This window comes from Odontesthes bonariensis, chromosome 2 (assembly GCF_027942865.1).
Source record: "Odontesthes bonariensis isolate fOdoBon6 chromosome 2, fOdoBon6.hap1, whole genome shotgun sequence".
Taxonomy (NCBI): domain Eukaryota; kingdom Metazoa; phylum Chordata; class Actinopteri; order Atheriniformes; family Atherinopsidae; genus Odontesthes; species Odontesthes bonariensis.
In genome coordinates, this window is record NC_134507.1 from 14,934,003 (window position 1) to 14,958,036 (window position 24,034).

Below are 24,034 nucleotides of genomic sequence, written 5' to 3' on the forward strand. Positions count from 1 at the left end.
GGGCGACAGATACTGTGTGGAACAGAAACAGTTTGCACTCCGTTTTCACATTTAGCAACACATTCGTTTACATTACATTTCATAAATAAGGCACCTGGTCACAACGGTCACATATTCACAATGTTGTGATTGGAAGACAGGCTGGAGATACAAACTGCCAACTGACTGTAGGTAAAACTCCCTTCTTTTCCCCCCTCTCAAGCTCTCAAAAACAGCAATCAAGTGTGCGCGACCGCGCTAAAACAATAATTACATATGCAATGAGGGAAAAAAAATAATAATAAGATGGCGAATTAACTTTACGTCACCGTGACAACAGCATCTAATCTTGACGTTTGCCGTCCCATCTTCTAAAATGAGGTCTGACAGGCTATTGTTATCTCCAGCCGTCACAGAGAGCTGAAACAGAAAGAAGCAACTACCAGACATCACGCAGGACTCGTCGGTAGTCCCTGAACACTGAAGCAAATATGCCCTCACATTTGCACTTTTCACTCTGAAGCTTTACAAAAGCATAAACAAATTTGAAAATCTGTTCTTTCCTTAGCATTTCCTACTGAACAGAGCATCCTCTGCAGGGTTTGGGTAGAATACAAATCAGACACATTTGGTCCTTTGAAGAATATTCCGGATTAAAAGAAAATCAAAACATTTCCTCTAAATAAAGACGACCTCTCTCTCCCTCTCGGCGGGTCCATTTTATTTTGTCCTGGTGCGCTTTGCGGGGGTCTCTAAAAGCTCCTGAGCTCTCTTGGTTGTCCCTTTCGCCGCACCGCGTGGCAACAAGGCCGCCTGATGCCTCTTTGAAGCTCCGCTTCTCGTCAGCGCCGGCTCGTGTCCCTTCTTGAGTGATTTAGGAGATGCCGCTTGGGATGCCGAGGCCTTCAGGGCCCTCTTCGAAGCGTTACCGGGGCTCCCACTCGACGGGACTCCTGCCTCCATCTTTCTCTGGGATCTCGTGAGTACCTGGTCGGGTGAGGCCGGGACCTTGGCGTCTACGCTCTGCTGTGGCGTTTCAGCAGCATTCTCATTACCTTTGACTTCAGCAGCTGTGCTTAGCGAGGACTCTCTTGTTTGGATTTTTGCAGGATTCACTTTGTTTAATGCATTTTTTTCTACTTCCGCTTTGTCAGCTTCAACGACTTTTTTACTGTTGACCTTGCTCTTCGAAGGGTTGTGCTCGGACGCTTTAGGAGGTCCAAGTCGTCGAGAAAATCTCTTTGGCAGCTCTTTTTTAGTTGGATCTCTAGAGGCTCTGCCGCTGGCCTGAGCCTTGACAGCCTTCCCTTGAACCGGAAGCTTTTTCGATTTTTTCCCAGCCAGTAGCTTCCTCCTCTCCAGTTTAGCCGAAGACTCTTTTATTCGTTTGCCAAGAGCTACGGCCGATTTCCGTCCCTTAAGAGACCGCTTTAAATTCGCCTTTGCAGCAGACTTTGCAGCAGCCAGCGTTTGAATTCTTTTGTTTTTTAACATTTTCGTGGCCCTCTTCAGTCTAACAGTGGTTTGCTGAACCTGCATCTTCCCTCTAATGTTGGAGTACTTCCTCAGGATTCTTGCACTGGCTGGATTCTTCGATTTTCCGGAGGTTTTCGGCGACTCGTTTATCTGCGCAGAGGCTTTGGCAGAGGAGTATAATTTTGTCAGAGTCTGGGCATTACCGGGAGGTTCTGCTCTCTCCTTCCCCTTGACTGCATTTGCCTCTTGCTCCAACGCTTTAGCGATTATTTTCTGACTCTTGGGATTGCTCTTTACGGGAGAAGCGATGGCAAACTTTTTCAAGTGTTTCTTTAAGCGCTCTGCCTGTAGGCTTGGGAACATCCCCTGCGAGGTCCCCGGCGCGCTCGACGAGCTGTGGAAGCACAGCTGAGTTTCTGACGGAAGACGCGTGTTCACCTTCTTGACGATAACAAGGGACTTTGTTTCTGTGGATTCGAGGAACCAGCGACAAATACTGGTGAGATTAAAACCTTTCATGAAGAGCATTTGGACTGGCGAGTATTTCTGCTGCTCCGAAGACTTTGGTTTCCGCGCCCTGCGTTTACTTTTCCATATAGCTGCCTGCCTGTCCGACTTGTTTTTGTACTTTGCTGCCGGCTGACCGTCTTTGTCCATTTGCACCCAGCCTTTCTGCATTTTATCAAACTTGATATTCAGATTTGTGATGAGCTGTTGGCTCTCTTCTCCAGTCAGGGTCTCAAAGAACTTGTTGGGCGTTTGTTTTGGGGGCTCCTGTTTTGGGGTAACGATGGGGAAGTGTGAGCTGTGAGGCCCAGATGTAACAGACAGAGGAGGGGACTTCACCTGAGCTTTAAGTATTCTCTCTGGCATTTTCCGAACATGGGAAGCTACATCATTTGGCCTTGCAGCCTCAGTGTGAACACTGGTGGCGGGTGCGGACGATTTTTGTGATCTCAAACTTAATTTCTTGTTGGTCGCCGGTGAGGACTGAGAAGCAGCCTGTTGAGACATTTCAGCCTTGATTGTCTCACTCCTTAACGGCATTCTGGTGGGTCTGTCTGATGTGGAGGAGCTGCCGTCATCTCCACTCGCACACCTGTCCTCTAAAGGTGCTACATTTCTCTTCGGGATCAAAGCAACATCACTTGCGTCTGCGTCCTTTCGGAGAACTCGTTTACTTCTTAGCGGCATAGACTGCGTTTCGGTCTTTATGTTACTTAGATTTTCTGCAGGATTTGATACGTCACCACTAAGTTGCTGTTTCTCAGTCTTACTCTCCTCTGAAACGGCCTTTGTGGATCTCAATTTTTGTTTGGTCTTCAGTGCCTCTTCTACTTCGTTCTTTTGTACATCTTCTGTCGTTACCTCTGCTGGCTCCGCATTTCCGATGCTTAATTCCACGGTGTCTGGGACCGTGTTCGGTTGGGACTGTTCAGAGGCTCGGGGTTCGGACGACCCGATAAGAGAAGATGAACTGACATGAAGCGGGACAGGAAGGATAAGTTGTGTACGCTGCTCTGCAGGTGGAAGAATGAGGGTAGAAGATTCTGGAGAGGAAATGGAAGTGAGAATATTTAAAGTGGGAGTTACAAATGGCTTCTGGCTGGTTGATCTAAGCTGCCGTTTGGACTCTGTGCTCTGAGTGAGACCAGAAGGCTGATCAGAGAGTACGGGCAAACTATCCTGACCCTTCGGAACACTCTTTTGTTTGTGGTTTTCTTTCTTTGCGGGGAATTTAGAAACTGGACTTGATGACATGTCAGAGGGTGGTTCTGCCTCTTGCTCGGTCACAGGAGTAGTCTCTAACATCGTTTCAGGCTCGTGTGTTTCAGGTGCAGGTTTCTTAGATTCTTGGCTTTCAACGTTCGGGTCCAGCGTAGAATCAACAAAACCGTCGTTGGGCATTTTCTGACCAGATTTCACTGGAGTTTTACCAGGTGATGTTGGGTTGCTGCCTGCTCTATAGCGCAGATTTCTGTCAGAGGCCGATACGGGCCGACCGTTAACATAACCCACGATGAGTCCTTCCGTTTGTCTCAACCTCTTTGGTAGTGGAATTTTGGTACCTTTTTTCCTACGCCAAGGTGGCAACTTTTTGAGTGCATCTAGTGACGTCGAGGACAAACCGCACTCATTATTTTCTTCTTTCTCTAAGGGCACAATATTGTCAACTGCTTCAGGTGTTATCATTTCTGTATCTTTCACAACCAGCTCCTCCGCTGAACCTGTGGCAATCGCCTTCCCTGTCACAACAATGTTGTCATAGTCTTTCTGTGTCTCCAGCTGAAGTTCCTGAGGCCGAGGTTCCTGAGGTTGCTCATCTTTCATTTTCTCCCCTTTATCTTCTTCCTTCTCTTCCTCAACTTGACTCACTGCTGATGGAGAGCTATTCTGCTGGTGAACAGGCTCACTAGGGAGCAGTTTATCTGATGGGAGCTGGTTCTCAGCTTCCTCTATGGTAATATTCTCTGACTGCTCTACGTCTGTTTCTGCCAGTGTTGGTTCTGTTCTGTCATGTGTGACCTCTTGAGGCTCTGGCTCGCTCTCTTTCGCTGCTTCAAATGAAGGCTGACCAGCACCTTCTTCACTCTCCATCATCATCTCCGCTTCTGCACCTGCTTCTTGTTCTGCATTTGGAACAGTTTCTTTGTTCTCTACTGAGCAAATTAATGGAGATGGTGGACTGGATTGACCCTTACTCTGACACTGATCCGTCTGACTACTTTCAACTACAATATCTACTTTACTAGCTGCTTCCTCTACAACATCAGCTCCTGGTATTACGCTCTCATCCGTCTCTTCTGTGGGCATTTGTTGATTCATTGTCTCCCTGCATGCTCCAGCAAAAGGCATATCCACAGGAGGTACACCTTCTGGCTTTGAAAGGATTTGTTTTGGGGTGACCAGTGTGATCAGCTCTGGCATTGAATTAGGACAGTTGGCCCTCCTGGCCAATGTGCGAACAGTTTTTAACTCCCAGATTTCATCTGCATACATATGCCCCCGGGTGCTTTTTCTGGCATTGCGGCGCGGGTGCACTCTGCGCTGCTGATCCTTAAAACATTCTGTAATTGGCTTGTCAATAAAAACAATGTCACAATGGTCAAGATCAGGGTCAATCACTGGCCTACAAGCAGAGTCCCTCATCCGATGGTCGGAGGACCCCCTGATGGTCTTCCTGGCAGTTCGCGCAGAGTCTGAAGGAATGGTCATGTGGACTGGAAACACTTGTGCTGGTGTATCTTTGGCATACCCGAGAGCCTCTCTTTGCTTAGCCTGAAGAGCGAGACTCGTCTGACTGTGTTTTTTTACAGAAGAGCTGAGTCTGGCACTATGAGTCTCTGCCCTGCTGGAGGAATTTGAGTTACCCTGTTTGTCCTCCAAAGTGGTACAAGAAAGAGTTGCGTTGAGCACACACGATAGCTTCTTCCCAGCAGCGTTGCTGGTCATGATTTTCATCTTAAGAGGTGCATGATCACTGTGATGGTTCTCTTGATCCACTAGAGTAGCAGTGGGTGAGGCCAGAGATTCGTTAGTCCTGAGGCTGCGAAGATCCAAACCGGGGCCAGCGTTTGCAGATGCTTTCAGGGACACAGCATTCTCTGGGACCTTCTTCATTGCACAGCTGCTTGGGACAGAGTGGGAGATATCCTGGACTTCTGCCTTGGAAGTGGATTGACTGGGAATGCTGAGCTCAGGATGTGATTTCTCTGCAGTGACTGCATTGGAGTCAGAGGTAGAGTTGGGGTCTTTCTGTGTATTAGAGGATGCGTGTGCCTTTACTTCCATCTGAAGAAAGCCTATGGCATCTACTATCTGTCTCTGATGGTGGGGACAGAGTTTGGCCATGAACTGCTCCAGTGAGGAGGTGGACTGCAGGTCTTCTGCCTTTGTGACACGCAAGTCTGGAGACTCACTGTGGAGACAAGAAGAGGAGAACAGATGTAAGTGTGAATGGAGTCAAAAGGAAAATTCTTGATTCATTGCAAGCATAAAAATTTACAAAAAAATAAATAAAAATGTTGAGGTGCAAAATAATATACGAATTGATTATATTTACTGTGGCATATTTATTCAAAGAATAAAGCCATTTTCAATGTGAATCATTCATCCAGTGAACTTGCCAATTACATTATTACATCTATTACAGAGTTTTTCTTTTCACAGATGTACAATATACATACATATATAAGTGAAAAATATAACACATGCACGTGACATTTAGTAATAGTAGCCCAGTTTGATTTAATGACATGAAATACATGGGGGCAAACATTGAGTACATCGTTTTAAGATTTCATGTCAAGTTTTCCATTAAGTAGTGCTAAAGGAAGCATTTAGATGCAAGAGTCGAGAACTTAAGCCATAATAAATAGAAAAAGTAAGCCAATTAGGGAAAATATTTACCAACACAAATCTTTATTTAACAGCCAACTGGAGGTGTGACATAGTTCTTTATTTTTCTGCTAAAGCTGTGTCGGCGTAGTAGAAGTAAGTCAGTGTAACACCACGTGATGCCAAAACACACGTTTAGACCTTGAAAAGTGTTTTTTTTTTGTTGTTTATTTTTTTAAAAACAGGAAAATCTGAATGTGAATGGATGGATTAATTAAACCCCATCTGTATTCCTGAGAGAACGCATCGTAAAGCTGCATTTAGCCGTGGCAGCAGCTGGAACGTGTTTCCAGAGATGGATGCGATGTCCAATTTCTGTTTAAATGTCAAACAATCAAAGATGATATGTTTAAACTAAATAAAACAACTATGCATTGCCAAACAACATTACACCGACATTGTAAAGCTGAACCGTTGTCCTCAACAACCCCCCCACCCACCACATATTGTCCCACTTAAGAGCTACAGCTAAAATTCAGTTCAAGCAACTAACCTCAATGTAGATGGTCTTTTCTTTTTTCTTTTTCTTACATGACATTTTATCATTTAAGTGTTAATATACTCCACAATATGCATATCCAAAACAAAGGTCATTAGAAAATATTTTAAATATATGGATTTCAGCTTCATGTCACAAGGATAAAATAACTCTTTAGTGGAAAGCGTGTGAGATGTTACATTAAGCGGTTTTTATTATTAAATCAATGCCGTTTGAGGCACTGACCTAAAATAGAAATGCTTTACCTGCTTTGAGCTTATATTGACATTCATCATGTAACATAAGACTGATATAAAAAAAAAAATTTAAAAACACATTTCATTATGATTTTTTTCTTTTCCTTTTTTTGTTTTTGCTCCACACACAGAATAATTGGTACAACACACCATAATAATGCAAATGCAACTTCTAAAGATTTTCAAAATAAATTTCAGAGATTCAGAGAGAGAAAAAAAAATAATAATAATCAAACCAACGTGCTTTTTCTTTGCGAAGCTTTTTAAGTTCATGAGGTCTAAGGAGTAAAGTGGAGTACCTGAATAATAAGTAGTGTTTCATCCCTGAGGGTTTCGTTTAGCATTGCTGTAAGGAACTCACTCAAAGTTCAAGCCTATTTCTTCCAGTGAAAACACATCTAACGTCCATCGAACAAGCAGAAAGCAAACCGAACAACAGCCGAGTTCCACAGTATTTCACAAACACACACAAGTGGGTGAATTAACTCAACGACAGTGCTGATATAATAAGAAAACATTGGGGAAACAACCAAAACAGAGGCATTTGATCAGAAATCTTCTGTTAAACATCAGCCAGACTTTGATCTGGTTTGGTAGTCGGTCAGTAAATACTTGACACATTACTAAAAATAACACGTAAATGCTCCGCTAGTCGTTTCCAATTAAAATGTTCTCAAAAGATTAAAAAAAAATATATATATTAAAAATATCAGCCTGTACAACAAACTTCCCAGTGACACGTGATTTAGTCCCATCATGCAAAACGATCGGTGTCACACCTTTAAATGCTGTGAATGCTAAACCAGACATACAGAAGCAGTACATATGTTCACCGCCAGTGATACGAGAGTCATATCAGCTGAAGTTGACTTTGGTCCTCACATATTTACAGAAAAGATATCCAACTTGTGTCAAGATAATATAGGACACTCTTAAATCTTCATTTCTATCATATAAGACATTTAAGTATACCTTCTGTACATTGTACACGTGTGTCCATCGTTATGCCTTACAATGTCGTCTTTTATTAAAGCTGTTTACATTCATAATTACTTTATCAAAATTGTTTAAAAAGTGCCGCGAGAGCAACTAATTAACTATATAATTCATTTGTGAAGCTAAAATCCAACGGGGGCGCCGTGTATTCCCTCGCTTTGCTCCTGCGAAACTGTCAGAAAGGTTTTTGTTTTTGAAAGAGCAACTCGACAGCTTCTTCTTCCAACCCAAAGTGATAGAGATTTGGAGAGAAAAACAAAGTGGCTCACAGTTTTATAACCTATAAAGATGCACTAACATATTTACACACAGTTCAAGTTTGATGGGCTATACCATATGACCACTTTTTCTGTAAAAAAAAAAAAAAGAACCTTATGGTGCACGAGGGACTGCTACATTGAACATCTGAGAACAGCAGTGTCCGATATGGGTTTTCCAAACGAGGTAGTCGACTGTTAGAACTGCTACAGTAGAAAGTGAGGAACGTAAAAACCCGATTTGAACGTCAACAGGCAAAAATAAAAAAGGCGTGAAAGCCTTTAGTTATATCAATATCTTTCAGAAATGAACGGCGGAGGATTTCTGAGTCACGCTGCATGATTGTCCGTGCCGTTAGAGTTACCGAATGACAATGAGCAAGTGACCAGATTCAACCAAATTTTAAATGGTGCAGACAAAAAAAACAAACAAAAAAAACAGGTTCCCCTCCGCCAACCAAGGCGAGCTGTTCTGTCATTTTGCAATGTAGAAAAACTTTACTGGGAACGGAAACCTATCAAGAACTGAGAGAAGAACAGTGAATTAGAGGAGAAGATCTGCATTTAGAGCAGAAAGTGTGAGTGTACAAACGGAGCAACAGAAGTCCATAAAAGTTAGTTAAGTTAGTTACTGTGCTGTTAACTGACCCAGTGTGCCAGGTTCTGAGCTTTTATTTTACTTCTGAAAGCAATTTTTCAAAATCTGAACAATTAAATAATACCGCAAGTATGAGCGTTACCGGCTTGGAATTCATCCATTTCTGTCATTTAAAAACGAAAACATTTGCTAAAGCCTAATGAGCAGGATCGCCTAGAGCTGTGGCAACATGATACAAAGCGTAACGGGCCGCGGTGACCGTTTCTGGATTTTTTTTTCCTGAGGTAAAAGTAATAATGCACCAAAAGGTGTCCCTGTTGGCTGAGGCTGCAACAAAAAAACGAGGCAAAAATGCAGTGAAAATGGCAATGTTGAATGAGCCTTTGTTGAAAAAGTTGAATTCTTAATTCTTCGCATGTCGTAGCAGCACCAATCTGACCCAATCAGAGGATAACGTTTCAAGGAAATTACATCAATTTATATTCATATAAATAGAGACTTAACTGCAGATCAAGATAAACTATCAAATAAATAAATAGGAATATTTGAAGAAAGAAGACAAAAAACCTCTTGGCCAATAGTTAACTTTAGAAGTTAAATTAAAGTACGAATGGACAATTAATGCAATGAAGCATGACCCAATGTTTCACATAATTAAATCTGGCCATTCTTCATCCTCTTCATTGAATTTTACAGAGGAAATTTAAGAAGTACGTGTGCATAATGACATATGACTGTTAACCAGGTTAACTAATGTGGGCAGCTAGCATGCTGAGAACAAAGCACCGTCCTCATACAAGAGGAGCGCGATACGACTCTTCATCACATGCACTTGGCATGTAGGTATAGCATATTGTAGGCTTACACTATACAAAGAGATATCTTAGAGAAAAAATAAATAAAATCACACAAAAATGAAGGCTTACACTTGCACTGCAACCCTGGTGACTGTTTAAGGTAGACATCAGAGAGGAAAAGCACACTCGTCAGTAAAGGTGACTCGTTTGAGGCAATTATTTAAAAGAGCATATCTCTAACTGAGGTATTGTTTTGTTTGGACAGTAATGAAGAACCTAACGGGTATTTCCACGACAAGGACTGGATCTCAATCTAGGTAAACGTACGGGGGCGGGGGTGGGGGGTGGGGGGGTGTCTTTCATGCTTCTGGATACAAGCTTGATTGGGGATATAGCCTTTCAAGAGTACTAGAGTTACAAATAAATATTTCATACAGACTGGTTAAGAGTTAATAAATAAATAGTTAATAAATATCGTAGCGCATTGACAAATTGTTACGTCCAGTGTCAATTTCAGTAAAAACGAGCAAGAGCAAGATTATGCTTATGGCCAGTACTGCGAGAAGTCACATGGGGGCACCACATGCCAGGATTCGCTTTGTGTGAAGAACACATTTAGAAAAACAGGACGGTATGTTGAAAGTGTTTGACAAACAGCAGGCATGCCTTCCAGGTACAATGTGTACTGTAGAGACACTTGAATGTTTAAATATTGTAAATAGTATTCATATATATACTTCTTTTTTTAATGTATTAATGACCAAACGTGGAAGTAAAACTAAATAAGTTACTAATAAATACAGCTGTTGAAGTTTTGTAGATAACCCAGTGAGCTGCGACCACTCTCTCTCAAAAAAAAAAAAAAAAAAAAAAAAAAAAAAAAAAAAAAAATAGAATTCCCATCATTGTTAGTGTGTTACAGAGGTTTCGCTCTTTGGAGAAGAGCAATAAATCAGTCCCTCTTCGGACACGTTCTCTTTTTTCTCAGAGACAATGTTCTGAGAGTTTGGGAGCTCTTTCCCTTCAGGGGACTGTGAAAGTCTCTGTTCCTCCACCAAGCTTATCAGTTTCATTTTCTTTTTAGGGGGATGTTTCAAGGTCCCCAGACGCTCTTTAACTTTGTATTCCAGGGTGCTGTGTGGAATTCCGTAGATTGATTGGGCTTTAGACACACTCATTTTCCCACCCATCACCACCACAATGGCTTCTTCAAGCAGATCGGTGTTGTATTGTCGATATCGCCCCCGTTTCTTCCTCGGCTGCTTGTTACCTGGGTCAGACTCTGACTCCACTGAATAATTGTCCCCCAAGGATTGGCGGTCAGTAGGGAAAGGCCAATATTCCTTCTCCGAACCTGAGCTATTAGAACCCACACTGCTCCTTTTCTGGAACTGTCTGGGGAGAACGGAGCAAAGCTTCTTTCCAAGACCGTTCTCAGAGATTGAACCTGAATATTCTGTGGTTATGGAATCCCAGGACGGGTCTGTTCCTGTGGCCAAAACTCGCACCTGAGGAATCTTGAGGTCAAAAGAGGATGAACGAGAAAGGGAGAGGCCTTGATCCCCACAGGCCTCTCTGAGGTTTCCTTTCTCCGTGGAAAGCGACTTCGTCAAAAGTCCTGCCACTTCCAACAACCTGGGTATGTCTTTAAGGTGCTCACTAGCTTCACTGTTGGTTTTGAGTTTGAGTAGGGCCCCAAAATGGGTTTTGGAATTCCCAGAAGAAGACGTATTTTTGAAACACTCGGTAGGGCTGGACCGGTGGTTATGGCTGAGAGGTGACTCTGGGTCGCTCTCCGGATCGGCCTCCTCTTTGATGTGCAGCGAGTATGCAAGGGACGAGGAAGACTTATAACAGGCGGAGTGGCCGAAATTCTCCCTCCTCCTCCCATCCTGTAGGCTCCTCTTAAACAGCCCGACTTGTCCGTCCGCTCTCAAGGATCGCCTGATTGGATGGAAGGAAATTGGGTGTGAGCAGAGCGTGCACAGTGCCCTTTTCTTTTTTTTCTAAAAGGAGGATGGGTTGGGGAGGATGGGAGGGGGGAGGATGTTGGCCACTCCTTTATTCTATGACATTGCTTTGGTAAAATCACTGTCTATAAGAGCAAGTTACTGCATGAATTTGTGTGCAAGAATTACGAAGAAAAAAAGGGCTCCAGTTCATCAGTTTTTTTTTTTGTTTTTTTTTTATTTATTTGCTCTCATTAACTATTATTAGAAACTTTTCATGAATATATAAGAAAACAACATAATAAATAAAGAAACAATGAAAATAAACACAAAGAAAGGGCACTCCTTTGGAATTGAAACATGTGCTAACATTCCTCTGGCTTATAATGCATCACCACAAGGAGGGCTTATATGTGATTGCAGTTTGGGGCGGGAGAGGGTTGCGTGTAGCTTTTAAGCAGGGCACAGCATCTATGCCATGCAAAATGACTGATGCAAATACAGCCGTTTACATTTTGGGTGTGACGTTACCACTGAACAAGCGCAGCAATAAAATAGTAAGCCAGCAGAGGGTTGTTGTAGGCAACCAACTATTGAAACTGAAAGAATAATTCCTCTTAAATCCAAACCATCTTAAATGAATCATTTCAATAAATAATGTTTGTTTGCTGGAGTGCATTTTTAGGGCTTCAAAAGGATTTTATTCATATTATATACGTAAACACCAAAGAAATGTCTTTTATGTTTTTGTCGTGCCTTAATTTGGGTTTTCACCATTTTATTTGTGGACACTTTTTTTTAAAGGTCTACAGTTTTCATGTGAACCCCTTCTGAGGTGTTTAGATTGTGCATGTAAGTTTCAAGGTTGGTTGAAAACCAGATGAACAGTGATACCATCAACCCTCAGAGCAGTGTAAGAGGAGAATTCAAAGCCATTGGTGCTTCAAATAATACATTTTTAATCAAAAGGCACATTCAAGCCTAGCTCAGTAAAAAACAAAAAAAAAAACAAAGAAGCTTTTCATTCAAATGAAACAGAGCCAAACTAGAAAATAATATTATATAACTGGAGCTCAAATGGTTGACTTATTTAAAAATTGAATAGAAATGAGAGTTTGACTGCAGAGAATAAGCTGAATGGAATTATAAACAAAAGATATTAGAATAAATAGCTTCTTCTAAACTTTGTGTCACAAACCTACGCTGTAGATCAGCAGATGGTATTAGGTTCACATTCTACATAAAAACCAATTGTGTTACCAGAATAATAGACGTCCCGGCACAATTTCACAATAAAATAACTCAATAATATATTTTCTCATCTTTCCTTGGAATAAATCATTCAAGTCAACACCCCAACTGCTTCATTAGCTCGTTTAGGAAAATCTTAAGACTCTACTACAAGACTATTTATTCTCCACTGCATTTGTGCAGAGGCTGTTTTATCCTCGGGGGCTGTTTCACGTGGTTTTATAAGTTACAGTGGTTTGTGATTTTTCTTTTGGGGGGGGTTACCAATCTTGCACTGAGATGCAAGAATTTTAGTAAGACTGCAAGTCCTAAAGTAAGTCATCATAAGAGTAAGGTCAGCGAGTGTTTTGTCCGACGAGCTCAAGCTAGCAGAATAGTTTCAGGCCACACCTGCTCACAACCTAACAATGTTGCCTGTTTGGCCTAGTGGTCTTATGAGTAATGCCTCAACAAATGATGACAAACGTATAGCTGGATTAACTTAAAATGCACAGAGCAGTTCACTTTAAACATACTCTTGGATGTGTGGGAGTTAGCACAACCACGTTTGCAGCTGTTCATTTTTGCCAAGCAATGAACTGACCAAGTGATCTCAAATTTTGGAGACGAATTTTGGACGTTTGGCTGATGTCAGCGCATTGATCCCACTAGAATTACATCAATTGATTCTAAATATATTTTGGTCATTCCATATCTAATATCCTATAATAAAATGGACCAAATCCTCAAAAACAACACTGCTGAAAAACTGGGAACTAACAGAAATAAATGTTTCTTACCCCTTCAGTGAGGATGTGGCTGGAGAAACGCAAGGACTATGGACTGGTAGGCTGCTGCTGCTGCTGCTGCTATAGCGATTCTTTTTGATAGACAAGTCAAGAACTCCTTCTATGAAAAAAGACAGGAAAAAAAAAAAAAGTGTGGCTCAGTGTTAACTTCAGTCTGGCTCATAACCAGCTGACATTACAGCAAAGAAGGAGCTGCTCTGTTACAGATCTATTTCACACTACCTTGTTCACTGGGCTCTGCCATGGGTTTCTTGATGGTGAGGTCAAGAGGAGCATCCTGGTCCGCCATGAGGAGCTTGCTTAGGACGGGGTTCTGGCTGTGTGCCGGCCCAGCCAGGATGGGAGCCGGGCTGGTTGGAGGAGGAGAAGCCCCTGACAGTAAAGGTGGGGCCGGCAGGCTTTGGTCAGTGTGAGGCAAGGAGTCTGAGCAACTGTCCTGAGGGGGGCTGGTTTTTGAGGTATATTCGGCAGCAAACTGACTGATCATTCTCTGAAGAATCTCTCGAGCCACTACTGGAATGTGAGGGTCGGAGAAACCTGGCACATCTGAGAGGAAAAACATATGGAAGTAAAAACTGTTCGGTGTGCATTCCTTTACTGAGACCAGAGCGATGATTAATAAGCAAACTAATTATACTTAAAGAGTAAAATCTTGCTTGTGACCATCCTGCATAACATACAAACGTACAGTCTCAGATCATCTTCACAGCAGTATAAGCATGCAGCTGTAGTTGTAACAGGGTGAATTATTGCACAGCCACTGAAATCTACAAAAACAATGACTAACAGACAGCCGACATCCGCCTCCACGTTTGGTCTCAACAATTAAAAAGAGAAGATGACCACCACGACCCAATAACCGAGGCACAAGACTCACCTTTCCTACGGAGAACAGCATTGAGAAATTCTTCGGCTTGCTTCTCTAGTCTGATTATTGTGATCTGATCCTTAACCAAGAGAAGTTTGGATGTGTCTTCGAGACCTTCCTTGTTCAAGCCAATTAAGTGTTCCTGTTAAATTGCAAAACTGTTAAATCAGCGGTCTTTAGACTTTAACAGAATACATAAGCAACAATATGTTCTCATTCAAATCACTTATTTGATGAAGGTAATTAAGCAAGAATCAATTCTATTATGACACCATGATGGATAAGAAAACACAGCTAAAAAACATTTTAACACATTACTAGCAGCTATCGTCTGATCCACTTCTCTTCTTAATAGTGCATCCGGAAGATGGCTTTTGTAGTAAACTGGCAATGTATAAATAAAACAGAATTGAACTGAGGTCTGGATTGTGATATTTATTTCACATCCTGCATTGTTTTTTACAAGTTTGAAAGTTTAAAAACTGCTTAATATCATGTAATAAGACACATAATTGTCCCACTTAACAGTCGCATGGAAATACACTTGATGCGAGAAAGAAACAGCAAAGAAAGAGATCTTACTTTGACTTTGTCTCTTCTCAAACAGCAGAAAAGGCAATTTTCATCAAATGACCAATCGGACACTGCAACAGGCTTTAAGTCTGAACACACAAAGAAATGCAAAGTGTTTAGGTTTTCTACACGTCTGATGTCCATTTTCAACAACATTGACAAAAATACAACGAAGCAGTGAAATTATTAAGAGGATCCTTTATTGCCTCTATAACACGTGGTACATTTTAAAGCATTTAGCATTGTAATAATCAAGGGTAGCAGCCCATAGCGCATCCATAACAAGGCTCTTTCTGAAACTGTAAGTGTACCATATTCATTTTATACAATTCAATGACGAGGCCGCTGACAGAAACATATTTATCAGATAAAGCAGTGGGCTTTAATGAATGCGTTCTGACTGGTTTAAGCAAGACTAAATGAATCAGGAATACATTCAGTTCAACTGAATGTTCAGCAGCATATGCAAATATAGCAAACTACTTAGACTTACAGTGAGCATAATGACTGAGCAAATAATGCTAACCACTGTCTTACTGACATCAAATGTTGTGGAAATGACTATAAGGTCCTACACAACCCTAAACAACAACTCTGTAGTAACACAAGACGTCTTCTCTTCTGCGGGCAGTGGGGCTGAATTGTATCACATGAATGTACAGGGGTACCAGATGGTACAGTGCAGCAGCACTGTCATTATGAGCATGACGTTGAAGAAAATGATGCGAGACACTTACCCTTAAACAATTTTAGGTCTTCTTCAAGCTCTGGATCAATCAGACCTTCGAGAATGCTCTCAAAACCTGAAGAAAGACATAGAATTAACTACACTTGCAAGCAAAAGGTGCACATTTTGAACTCATGTTTGTTCATAGTATCTCCTAATTAAAGCTTGATGCTGAGGCCAAAGCAGAACAGAGACTCAAAATGAATCACTGATTAACAAGTCTTTTTTCTGCTCAAGGGCCAAAATTAATTTGTTGTACTCAGGAGAGAGAGAAAAAAATGTTTGAGCTGCATCTACAAAACATCAGTGAGATTTCATGTCTTTACATTTCCATTTCTACCTGACAACTGCTATAAGCAACCCTTTGAGGCCATTAAAAAACATACATCATCGCCCAACACTAAATACATGCTTTATCCTCTTGTTGCCAAGCAACTAAAGCACCTACAGAGTTCAGAAAGACTGTATGTTATAACATCAATAAAGAAACAGCTAGTAACAAGAGTCAGAGGAAATGTTGTGAACTGAAATGTTGGAAGAAGGATTTCAAAGACCAAATGTTCAGTCCAATGACAGTTTACGGCTGAGCAAAACAAAAAGACAGAACACTGGAAAGCGGACATCACAGGAATTATTCTATTGCCTCAGCTGTTTGAAAGACATGGCGCGTTGTACTGCATGAGACTTAACTATGCATCAAAACAGAATGAAATGTCTGCTTACCGCCGCAGGGTCAGAATAACCGATCCAAAACCACTATATCGAGTTAAATCAACCATTAAGGAGGTCAAAGAGAAAATTTGTCCACTGAACTGTATCTTAAATAAGAGAGCAGTATTCTAAATGTGCCATCCACTAAAAGCAAAATGTAAGGACTCAAACTATACTTCCTGACACATTTAACACATGACAGAAGGTTTGGCTACATTTAGCATGAATGGATTACACTGGAAATTTAAAAAAAACATTCAAAGCTAAATCAAAATCAATCACAAGTTCAGTAAGGCAACATAATTAAATCATCGTCTTACTATAAATCATGGTGAACGTCTACATACACTACATCTTCACAGATGAGCAGAGAAAGCAGCGAGGAAATCGTCAGCCCTTACCCTCCACTCTCTTCCAAACTCAGTGAATCCAATAAAAGCCGTCATCTGTTAAAATGCCCCACTCTGCCTCCCTACAAATTCCCACCCACTTTTCAGCAGCCAAACATAAAAGAGGTTGGGGGTGGGGGTGTGGGGTGGGTTAGTTGTGAACACACAGCTTTGCCTATAGCTGCAGCGTGAGCCTGTTTCTGGGTTAGTGCACAGGACTTCAGCTGTAGCTATCCAATCCTATTTCTGAAATATTTCAGAGGCATGAGGAGAAAAGTGGGTCATCCAGTTTGACAGAGCAGCGCCATGACATCAAACTACTCTTCAGGAATTCAGTTTAGGGCATTTCAAAATGTGTCATATACTGCAATCCTTGACTCCAAGGTCATCATATTGAGCTTTGCATGGTATAATGGCCGATTTTATATATATATGTTATATAAACTCTAATCACAATTCTTTTTAAAACCAAACCTTTTTGGGACCAGCAACTTAACTTCAGAAGAGCCAGCTGCCTAAATGTGCTCAAGATAAAAAAAATTGATAGCGTGTAGAATTTTCTAGCAACCTTTAAATTTTTTTTTTAAAAACTTATAATTAGTACAGAAAAACTCAATTCTAGTCAAAGCTAAAATGCTAATTAAACTGAAAAAATACATAAAAAAAAGTCACTACGCTGTGTGTTCTACAACATTTGACATTTAAATTTAAGTTAAATTTCCTTTCTAAAAAGACAATTATTACAACGAAGAGGAAATGAGGCAAGTAATCAGCGCGTGATACAGAGGTATAATGTGGTTATAACAAAAAAGGAGGAAGAAAGTTGAGAATTATGGCCACCAAAGCAAATAAATCATGATATAAAAAATGAAGGTCTCCTGAAATGACAGAGGACAAGTTAACTAAGTTGGTGGGGCTAACAAACTTCACCCACAACAAGGATTGTCAAAAAAAAACATGCCCGATTGCTTTGATAAGATATTGTTACACCTGTTATACCTCATTGATTGGAACATATGGGCCTTAAATTGTAACTCCTAAATTACTGGCGCATATCATTGTTCCAGAATTTTCCGTGATAGGACGCCACCTGTGCAACAAGTCCAGTCATGAAATATTCCACAGTCAACTGTCAGTGGTTTTATAACAAAGTGGTAGCGATTGGGAACGACAGCAACTCAGCCACAAATTGGTAGGCCTCATAAAAATGACAGAGAGGATGCTGAGGTGCATAGTGTGCAGAGGTCACCAACTTTCTGTCAATTGCTACAGACCTCCAAACTTAATGTGGCCTTCAGATTGGAAGAACAGTGCGTAGAGAGCTTCATGGAATGGGTTTGCATGGCCGAGCAGCTGCATTCAGGCCAAACATCACCAAGTGCGATGCAAAGCGTCGGATGCAGTGGTGTAAAGCACGCCCCCACTGGACTCTAGAGCAGTGGAGACGCGTTCTCTGGAGTGACGAATCACGCTTTTCCATCTGGTAATCTGATGGACGAGTCTGGGTTTGGCGGTTGCCAGGAGAACGGTACTTGTCTGACTGCATTGTGCCAAGTGTAAAGTTTGGTGGAGGGGAGATTATGGTGCGGGGTTGTTTTTCAGGAGCTGGACTTGACCCCTTAGTTCCAGTGAAAGGAACTCTGAATGCTTCTGGATACCAAGAGATTTTGGACAGTTTCATGCTCCCAACTTTGAGGAAACAGTTTCCTTCCTGTTCCTACATTACTACACATCTGTGCACAAAGCAAGGTCCATAAAGACATGGATGAGCGAGTTTGGTATGGACTGGCCTGCACAGAGTCCTGACCTCAACCCGATAGAACAGCTTTGGGATGAATTAGAGCGGAGACTGTGAGCCAGGCCTACACGTCCAACATCAGTGTCTGACCTCACAAATGCACTTCTGGAAGAATGGTCAAAAATTCCCATAAACACACTCCTAAACCTTGTGGAAAGCTTGCCCAGAAAAGTTGAAGCTGTTATAGCTGCAAAGGGTGGGTCAACATCATATTAAACTCTATGGATTAAGAAAGGGATGAGACTTAAGTACATATGCGTGTAAAAGCAGATGAGTAAATACTTTTGGCAATATAGTGTATATTGAAATGAAAAAAGGCATCAAAATCCTAACCTGCGACCATATCTACAGTAGTGAGTGCAGCATGTAGAAAAATGAATTATTCAACTGAGTTTTTCTCATTACATTCCTGTGACAACGGACGGTCATCAAGATTTCATTTACATGTGTTTTTCAAAAAGAGAAAGTACTCTTCTTCAGTTAGAATTCTTGAATTTGACATGCAGTGACAGGGAGGACTATGATCATGGTCATACACCTGAGAAATCTGTCATCCACAGAGGTTTTTCTGCATGCATTCACTCAATATTTTCAATGGAGGAAAACTGCTGACAGGTGAGATGCCTCCAGGTCACATCAGACTTTCTGACATACTTACAGTCACTTTTGGTCAATGCTTAAATTTGGATTTTGGTTTGGTTTGGTTTGATTTTTACTTTTTATTTGGATGGCACAAAATTAAATAGAAACTATTTAGCCACCTTTGGGATTTAGGACAATTCAATTTGTTTTAAAGCCTATAATCTGTAAAGCTAAAGAAATAAAGTGGAACTTCAGAACCAACTTGTTATTTTAACTTTGAAGGAGTTTGCTGTAACTTGGTAAATAACCCGTAAACAATAAACTGTCCAGGCCTATTCATAAAGCTTATGTACACTCATGTTGAGAAGTAACTCTGTCCAATCTGCCTTAGCCTTCTTCTGACCTACATCTTGAGCCAATCCGAAGGAAAGATTTGGAGTGTGTGACACCCTAGTCCTTCCCACCAGTGCTTAGAAAGAGAAATCCCTCAGATCTAGGATCAGAGTATCCTCCTTATATCCTAACCCTTACTTACGTTGAGTGTTACTGCGAACTCAATATAATGCACGATGAAGCACTCTTCACTGCTCATTTCTGGCAGTATGTAGGTTGGTAATATAGCCAGAGGGTCCATTTTCTTTTATGAGCCAATGCACAAAATCAATGAGCAACTCCCTTGTCATTTTTGCATTACACTGAAAGCCCATGACAGCAAGCATGTTCATTACAATGAGTATAATTTAATGTATAATTCAGTGTCGGTAGATAAATCTACCTGAGACTTACACAGGGCCCAAATATATTAATAAACCAGCTTTAAATTGTTCCAGTTCCTTTTTGAAGCACCACAGAAGTGCTACAAGAGAACTTAAAGCCTGAAAATATAGTTGGGAGCCACAACAAAAAGAAGGAGGTTCAGGAAGCAGTTGCCTTCCAATGCCTGTGGTCAGTGGACTTTTTTTTTGATAATCTCAATCTCGCCATTGAATCTTTAAACATGAAGTTTCCTCCTGATAACCTGCCAGTGCTATAGGGTTTTTGCATTGTCTTTTATTTCAAACAGTTGAACTAATTTCTGACGACTTACATATTTCAGTCATTTGCCCTTAAGAAAATACCAGCCAGGGTAAATTCTGACTTCAATCATATTTAGAGCATGATCATTTAAGCAACACCGTAGCTGCAATGACCATCCAATGTAGTCCAAGTTTAAAGATAATCCTTTAATAACCTGTTTTTTTTTCCTTTTCATCAAGTTCTGCAAAGATTAACTTCTCATTCAAATGTGCCGTGACAACCACCCAACAAAGGCTTATGAATAAAATAATCACAAAATCCAGCTCCATCCATTTCTTTCTACACCTTTTCACTCATAAACAGCAAAGACAGTAGCTTTACCTGACAAGCCTGAGTGAGAGATAAAAGTGCTCTTTCTGGTGGACAATCCACCCTTGCCTCCACCACTACCTCCACTACACTTCTGTACACATACTATGACAGAAGGAGTGACCAAAAACTTGTAGAGCAGGAGTTATTCAATGCCTATATGAGCATTAACTTCCAAAAGCTGGCATTTCTAGACAAAGCGTACCGTTCCATCTACAAAGAAGTCAATTACTCTAAGTAAACAAAAAGGTTAGGCGTTACATGGGCATGAGCATTGCAAGGGTTGAAATATTGTTCATTACCAACAATACGAGGTAGTTGGATCAGGCTATACAGCAAAGATGGGGCAACTTTGAGCAACATACAGCACAAAAACACTTCAGTAATGGATAACATGACATGATGCAAACTAAGAGTCAAATGGTGTAATACTGAACAAAGCATATCTTTGACTAACAAGTACAAGACCATAGTGACTTTAGGAAAACATGGACAATGGTGCATGTACACACAGATGCCCGATCACACACACAGTCACAGAGAGTCATTAAAGCTGTTAGTTCTGTCAGAAATGATCCTGCTTTTATGATGCCTAAGGAAAATATAAGCCAAAAGCCCAACACGCCCAAAACCCAGCATGCAGAACATGGGCTACACAGTAGATGAATTACAAACCAATGTCAATATGTGCTTGTTATTTGTTTGAGCAACTCCTCTGGCCCACTCATCCACATGTAAAATTCAAGCATGAATAACTAACATTCCAGACATTTTCAAATGTCAGCTGCTGATGTTTCAGTCCAAATTTCCCCAAATCTAGACAGAACACACATTTTCAGCAACACAGTTTGCATCTGGGGGCTGATGGTCCATAAACACATGTATGGGAGCAAACATACAGACAATTGTCGCCGCTGTTCTATGGGACAATTGTGCTTGTCTGTGCCCAGCAGTTTTACTGCTCACATTAGAGACCAGGACAAAATGTCCATTTCAGGGACAGTGGAGTGGTGGTGGCAGTGGCGTGCAACACTCTCCACCAAAAAGCCAAACAAAACTATGTCCTTGTTGTTGTGGACAGAATATTCCATTCTGCAGCCACCAGACTGATGCTGTTGTCATGTACTCTGCAGCTTTACAATTATAGCCCAAACACAAGGGGCGTTTGTCAATCATAAAGAGGGAACTGACTAGCTAAACAGACCTGAGAACACAGATATTCACCAGTTAGAAAGCCATAATTGTCTCTCCGCTTTCTTTTCACTGTCAAACACAAAGCCCACCTTGCATTGTAGTCGCAAAACAGGAGTATTTTTTTTCCCAGGATTAATTCAAAACATTGTTGAAACTTACACTGATTTGTATACACTATGTCAAATGTGCTGCGCAAAGGGCAAACAATTATTTGGGTTGTTATAGCCCTAGTATGACATTTATATGATGGCTAAGAATCATACACGATTCTGGATATCCCCAATATGAATTTCAAGGAAAAGATTCACAGTAAACATTAGCTCCACCAAGCATCTCTCTGGTCCACTTTTATGTGATAGCGCAAAATGTCAACATTGCCTATCCTAACTGGGTCACAATGAAAAGGCTGGAAAGATATGAATAAAAAAAAATTGATTTCTCCCCATCAAAACTCTCAGCCAAACTGTGTAAAAGTACTACAGTAAAGCGCACCATCATTGTACGTGGGGCACATTAGACCAAAATATAAAGCTTGTATTGAACGTTGTGAGTGCCCATTAATTCTCTGAGTGATGTGAGAACAAAAAGGGTTTTTAATAACCATTTTAACTGGTTTACCATGTAACTACTACGGGGTGTGGACCAAACGGCAGGTTAAGATCAGTTTTACCTTTTAATGTTTGCGCTAAACTGCAAGTTCAGCTGAAAAATGTGTCCCAAGCTGCACATTTACTGCACCGCAGACTTGAGCATACTTTAAGCCCTTTAACTCCCTTCGAAATGAACGGTTGTTGCAAAACACGAAGCCTGCAGCCATGCAAGCACCTTTGAAAGCCTGTAACTACGCACAGTGGTATTAAAAGCAAAATGATAACATCAGCATGCTAACATGCTACCATGTTTACATGAAGGAGGTATACTGTGAACAGATTTGACCCTACGTTATACGAATACTTACAGTTCTCCACTGACCAACCACCTTTACGCTATTATACAAAATACGGAAGCTATAAACGTGAAGTTGAATAACATTTTTTAATCGCGTGTATTGTGGGATGTTGATGAGTTTGAAGTAGTTTATAAATGTATCGTCGGAAAGGGAAACTAGCCAATCATTGGGGTCTCTGCTACTTCCTCAATGCAGTAATGCGCGTCCACGGGTGGTAATTTGAGAAAGGCAAGTAAGCTAATCGTTAACTGAAAACACCACCTCACGGGTCTATGTCGCCCTCCCCCCATTCAAAAATACAGTAACATCATCGCACGGGAACGCGCATTTCAGCAAACGGGTCGCTTTCGGCCGACGCAACACTCACTGACACTCCCTTTAAAACAAGCACGGTGCCCTTTAAACAAACTAACGTTAAGCCAGTAGATACTTTCGGTCCTCAGCTGTGACTTGAGGACGATAAAAAAATTTTAAAAAAGCGCTGAAACCCCAGAGGTGGGGCAACAATATCACAAACTGCAACATTTCACTAACTGCCCTGACTGGCTGGATGCCGTGACAAGGAAACAGTTGAGGACAAAAAAGTCGTTCGGAGATGCCCCGACTCAGTGCGGTAATAGATGGTTATTTACATCGATTGAGATCACACAGAAGCGAAATTCAACTTGTAAAATTGTAAAATTTGTAACTGCCAGCATCCTTACCTACACAGTGAATGAGTTTGTGTCGCCACGAGTCAAGTTCCTGCCGAAAGCCGCGCCTGTCGATTGTGCATTGCTGCTTTTTGCACAGACACGCCATTTTCTACCGTCCCTCTCTGGCGGGCACCAGCACGGGAAGAGGAAGCACTGTGCTATGTGAACGCGCGCGCCCCCGTGCAGATGAGGAAATCTCTCCAGGGGGAAAAGCCGACACTTCTCTTTAACATTACAGAAACCAAATACTCATATTAATTGACTGTGAAAAACTAGAAATGTACAACAACAAAAAATTATGACAATACTAGATTTTAGCAGTTGTAATATTGACATTTTCCTTTCATATCTTGGGCTACTATGTTTGCTTTATGTGGATACTTTCTGCAGTTTACATCAAGTATGGCTGTGGCATTTTTCACCGGGGTTTAACAGTAAGTAGCAAAGGGTGAGCTTTACCAAGGGCTGGAAGCAAAATAAACAGTTCCTGAGGACCTCAGACCCTCAGTGACCCCAATAGCACTATGTTACTTTGCCCTGTGTTGCAAAGAGTATGCAGGAATTTCATTAGACTTGGCATTTTTAGACCTCAATATAGATCATACATTTTAAAACTATGCTCTAAGCATTGCTTCAGGGATGCAACTCTTGGCCCGTTTAATTCATACTGAAATGTGTTTTGCCATGAAATGAAGCCAGCCACTCCTGGCACTATGACTTTTCCTTAAGCACCACCAGCAGGTTAACATTTAGTTCGTAGAGAAACGGCATAACCGCAATAGATTCTGGATTGCCATGAACCCCAAATACAGGCATGTTAGGTTAGTTGGTGACTCTAACTTGTCCCTAGGAATGAGTGTGAGCGTGCTTGGTTGTTTGTCTCGTTTGTCTCTGTGTGGCCCTACAATGGATTGGCGACCTGTCCAGGGTGTACCCTG

At 41.3% G+C, this 24,034-nt stretch overlaps 1 protein-coding gene across 3 annotated transcripts; it reads right to left on the minus strand.

Annotated features, from left to right (window-relative positions):
* Positions 1-23,223, minus strand: LOC142393129 (uncharacterized). 3 transcript variants are annotated; one of them, XM_075478257.1, is made up of 7 exons: positions 23,106-23,223; positions 15,403-15,468; positions 14,675-14,754; positions 14,102-14,234; positions 13,447-13,770; positions 13,216-13,321; positions 1-5,374 (listed from the first exon to the last, which is right to left on the minus strand). In XM_075478257.1, the coding sequence occupies exons 1-7, from the start codon at positions 23,200-23,202 to the stop codon at positions 700-702; spliced, it is 5,481 nt and encodes a 1,826-aa protein (XP_075334372.1). In that variant the 5' UTR covers positions 23,203-23,223; the 3' UTR covers positions 1-699. The 3 variants fall into 3 exon arrangements, with proteins under 3 accessions (XP_075334372.1, XP_075334371.1, XP_075334373.1); XM_075478256.1 differs by having other exon boundaries at positions 13,216-13,324; XM_075478258.1 differs by having other exon boundaries at positions 13,216-13,324; positions 23,110-23,121.
* Positions 23,224-24,034: the final 811 nt, after the last annotated feature.